Source organism: Solea solea, chromosome 15 (genome assembly GCF_958295425.1).
Source record: "Solea solea chromosome 15, fSolSol10.1, whole genome shotgun sequence".
In the NCBI taxonomy this organism is placed as follows: domain Eukaryota; kingdom Metazoa; phylum Chordata; class Actinopteri; order Pleuronectiformes; family Soleidae; genus Solea; species Solea solea.
The window spans coordinates 21,732,378-21,737,292 of record NC_081148.1 but is presented as its reverse complement, the minus strand read 5'-3'; the positions used below and the strand labels follow the sequence as shown (position 1 = coordinate 21,737,292).

General features: G+C 39.0%; 1 protein-coding gene across 1 annotated transcript; it reads left to right on the top strand.

Annotated features, from left to right (window-relative positions):
• The first annotated feature begins 596 nt into the window (after window positions 1-596).
• Window positions 597-4,915, top strand: nkx1.2la (NK1 transcription factor related 2-like,a). Its single transcript, XM_058650825.1, has 2 exons — window positions 597-1,695; window positions 3,433-4,915. Exons 1-2 carry the CDS (start codon window positions 1,473-1,475, stop codon window positions 4,020-4,022), a joined length of 813 nt encoding a protein of 270 aa, XP_058506808.1. The 5' UTR covers window positions 597-1,472; the 3' UTR covers window positions 4,023-4,915.

Sequence of the window (4,915 nt, the reverse complement as noted above, 5' to 3'; positions counted from 1 at the left end):
CGAGCTTTAAACAACCCCGTGTCACTCTTTATTGAATACTAATAATAAAAGCCAGGGCGCTGATTGATTGTGAATATAAATCTATCACCTTAGGTGAGAAGACAATCAGCTGCATTCACTGAACTGTACGGCCACAGTTCAGCGCTGAATGCCTTAAAGATGCACCGAGAACAGTGATTTGTCAAGGATCCTTTTTTTTACTTTCTTTAAATAAGCATATTACTATCATTTGTTAAAGAGTGTGATGCACAAATCTTCTATTTTCTTCTACTTAAAACAAACAAAGGAAACACATTATATCATTGAGTGCTGTGTGGAACGTGTTGCAGGGTAAATGTAATACTGGAAATATTATTATCGTGAAAATAATTCACAGCCGAATAATAACGAGTGTGCCTTCACCCACACAATCAAATAGAAAACATTTTCATTAATTATCATTAACATCTCAGGACTAAACCACTATCTACTCATACTGTACAACAACCCTGCAACATTATGTGCACTTTCTTTTATATTTTTATACATCTATTATTATGTATTGACGTTATCTTACCATATGTCTAAATTCTGTTATTTGCCTATTTTAATACATATTTAATATTTACTTTTTTACATCAATACCCTAAAACTTAATTAAAAAAACTTAAAATACACGGTGTAAGTGAGTTTCCTGGCTTCGCTTTGATTGTTTTTGTGGTAAATCATATAATGAAATGTGGAGCTGCGATGACAAAAAAGACAAAAATTAACCCAAACATTTGTCTGACGATAAAAGCATTAATGACTTATATCTGTATTCTAAAGATGTAACAATGAGTGTGTACTGTTTGTGTGCATATATGGTGGTTTTGGGGTCTTATACAGCAATTTTTGTTGCACAATTTGTGCAATAACTAAGTTTTTTGCTATAGGAAACGTGGTGTGGCAGAAAGTCCTTTAAAAGTCAGCTGTTTGAAACATTCAGTTTTTCTGTAGCTCATGAAAATATCCTTCCATCCTGACAGTAATTCATCTTAAAGAGTTTTTCAGTGAAGACAGCATGAGCTCTATTTCTCTCTCTCTCTCTGTGTGTGATTATAGCTCCAGTGCCATCTGTGCCCAATTTACTTTCAGGACGTGGATTATTGAATTTAATGATATGGGTGATTATCGACGAACGCTTTGAGCCCATTAGGTGGTCGTGTGAAACACTAATAGTGTTTGTGTCACGTGTCTGCCTGGCTGGGGGGGTGGTCAGACGCTTTAAAGCGCGCGCTGCGGTCATCTCAGTCTCCATGACTGACATGAGCTGAGGCGCCAAGTCCACACTCACAGGAATCATCGCCACTTCATCCGATGTGATGACGAAGCGTGAAGACACGACAAGAAGTTCCTCTCCACGCGCGTAATTACGCACGACTCATATTTTGTGGGGTTTTTTTGGTTGTTGTTTTTTTTTTGCCTCTCATACGGCGTTTCATGCGTAAAGGATGTTGGACGCCAAGAACTGTGGAGTGACAATGACGTCCAGTCATAAGATTTCTTTTTCAATCCTCGACATACTGGATCCAAACAAGTTCAACAGCAAAAGGGTGAACGAACTTTCCTGCGTTGACGAGAAGTTTTCTGTGCCAGACGCAGACGTAGCAAGTTTGGAGACGGACAGCGACGCAGCAGCAGCAGGAGACGTCAGAGGGGAGCGCACAAAAGCAGGTACAGAATGAAAGCAGACAATTTTAGAGCACAGTAAATCAAGCATTTAGCACAAGTATGTTTTGAATTTTCAAACGTAAATGTAAAAAAACAAGAGCCTAAGAATGAACAGAATCCATGGTGCATGTTGTTATATTTTTGTTTTTATCATCGGGAAACGAGGCGCTTTTTTTCTATCAGATTTACTGTCATCTCTGTGTGACCTTCCCTTAATTTTCAAGGCTTCGTTTCCTTTCACGGGAGCCACAAAGGTTTGCTCCCAGAGCCCCCGCGTGTGATTGGCACTGGGACAGGCAGGCCGGATAATTGTTTAAATCGTCCCATTGAGGATGCCTCTGCGCGCTTTGATCGATATCCCATTACTGCATCCTGCATATCTCCCTCTAACACCTTGCAGGTACAAACTTCACACCCCATCCATGTCTAATCCTAAATATCGTTCGATTAAAACTTCCCTTTAAATAGATGACATTTATCGATCCCCGCGCAAATATGAAACTCCATTAGCGCGTCATGGCTGAGGTGTCGGAGCTGGATTTAGACGGGATTTCTTTCCGCAACATGACATTTGAGGCGCCGTGTGGTTTATAAATTATTTAAGGATCAGTGACCGACTCTCCCTCCCTCCCTCCCTCCCCCCCCCTCTGAGTCTGTGCTGCGCTCCAACGACCTCAGGATCATAATCAAACTTCTCACACATGTCAGTCATGTGTTGTTTGGTGTCCAGACAGACTGAACCAAAAGCGGATCATCATTTTACAGCGAGGATAGACTTTTTAATCAGGTGTGTTCAACTTCTAGAATGTGTCTGTCTCCATGAACCAAAACCAATTCAGCTCCTATACTGTAGTAGTAACACTGTATCCAAGTACAACATGATAATGGTGATAATTATGTAATAATGAGGTAATATTATATGTCACAATTGAATTATAATGCAATGTTCTGCTTGGTAATAATATTAATATTGGATATATTACAGGACAATCATGTGATACCTTCAAATGAACATTTTAAATTAATAATTACCATATAACACACATTTCCCATTGTTATTACCAAGATATTAAATGGTTTTCACTACACAAATGACATAATATTTCCATAATATTCCCTCCTTATTACACAATTATTGCCATAATTTGATCTGTACTGTCTTGTTACTGTGAAGTTTTAACCTTTAGCTCAAAGCAAGACACATTCAGTGGGCAGCTTCTGTTGATCTTTTATTATTTATTTTAGTTAATTAAATATGGATAAACGCACCATACCTATAGGCTTATAAAATCACAGTTTTTAATTCACTTTGAACCTTGAATCGTGTTTGTACAGACTGACCCTCACTGTGTAAGTGAGGGAACATTTTCTTTGCCAAATAAACAAATTAATAAATAAAATTAAACTATTATTAAAAACGCTCCAACACAGTGGCGTGCACAGACATGTCAGGGAAAAGGGGCTAAAGAGGAAAACAGGCACCTCCTTATAGTTATTTAGTTAAAAAAAACAAAACACTCTTGTGGCAAATCTTGTACTTATTTAAATATGTTTTATTCCAATAAATATGCACTGATTTATATGTTTACAACTATGTAACTTGGGCATTATGACAGACTTTTAATTAAGAATTGATGCAATAAATAGAGTGAGATTGAGACCTCTGCTCCACACCAAGTGATTTTTCATGTGATGTTGAATCTGAAGCTGATTGTTGACAATAGTTATCATTATTTTCAGGAGAGGATCAAAGAAATGAACTCTCAGCCTCCGGGGATCACACAACAGTCGTCACTGACCCCCTGCAGACCCGGGACTCAGAACCCCGTCTCACAGTGGAGCAGGACGACGGAGAGACACCGCAGGCCCCGTCCCCGCACAAGCGGCGGCGCCCGGACCAGACCTGCGCCAAACCGCGGCGCGCCAGAACCGCGTTCACCTACGAGCAGCTGGTGGCTCTGGAAAACAAGTTCCGTGCAACTCGGTACCTGTCGGTGTGTGAGAGACTGAACCTGGCCCTGTCCTTGAGTCTCACAGAGACCCAGGTGAAAATCTGGTTCCAGAACAGGAGGACCAAGTGGAAAAAGCAGAATCCCGGAGCGGACAGCACCTTACAGCCCGGGTCCAACTCTCTCATCAGCGTCAGTCCAAATTCAGCCGTATGTGCGTCAAGCTCCTCCGGCTTCCACCAGACTTTCCCGACATTCAGCTCCGGGAATGTCATCTTCCACACGAACGGTGCTGTTCCACTTCCGTCCACCGGAGGGCTCCTGCATCCCTTCGTGTCCAGTGGATTTGTGCAGCCAACTTATTTTAACCCACATCTATGAAAGGAATCATGACTGTCATGTTGCTGCTGGTGGGCAACTTGGGACTTAATTGGACAAATAATCAGCAGAAATATCCACTGTTGTTAATGTGCCATGTCATGTTTTATAACGTTTGTTGTAGGTTAATTGTTTCATTTCAAATAAAATGTGTAAAAGTGTAAAAAGGTAAACACATTCAAACATAGTAAAATACAACATTAAAACAGGATATTTGAATGTGCAATAAAATCAGGTGATGTTGGAAGCTTTAATGAAGTGTTTTTCAAACTTCCTACACAATTGCCCACTTTTTAAAGATGGAAAACTACTGTGACCCAAATCTCAAGCAAATTTGGGCCTAATATCAACTCATTTACAGCCGTATCTGTGACACCTAATATTGTCAACTGGTAAAGTAATCATTTCCATTAAGATGTTTGGTAAATGAAATTTTTTTTAATTTATGCACGTTATTTAAGACATATACACATGAATCTTAACTAAAAGATTGTTGCCATGACGAATATCAGTATAACAAACAAACAAACAAACAATTTCAAATAAGAAGTCAGTTTGTATTCCTTGTATTAAATAGTGACATCATTGATCATGATGGCAGATTATGGTGTTGTCTCCTGAACAACAAGGCTGCGCTTTTACCAAAAATTAACAAACTTATGAATTACTGTGTGTCCATGGACCGACAATATGTTCATTCTATGTCCATTTTGTATTTGTATAGTCAAAATCTTTTAATCCAAGCGTTTTTTTGAATGGATTATTCTCTTTTGCTGCTGTAACAAGTGATCAATAATGTTGAATCTAATCTAATCTAATCTAATCTATTAAAAGATAAATAAACAAATCAACAGTGAAGCAGCAGTCAGCAATTAAATACATTTACTAAAGTGAAA

Coding starts and splice junctions, on each gene's coding strand:
- nkx1.2la (XM_058650825.1), top strand. CDS start 1,473: ATGTTGGACGCCAAGAACTGTGGAGTGACAATGACGTCCAGTCATAAG. Junction 1,696..3,432: donor AGGGGAGCGCACAAAAGCAG/GTACAGAATGAA, acceptor CATTATTTTCAG/GAGAGGATCAAAGAAATGAA.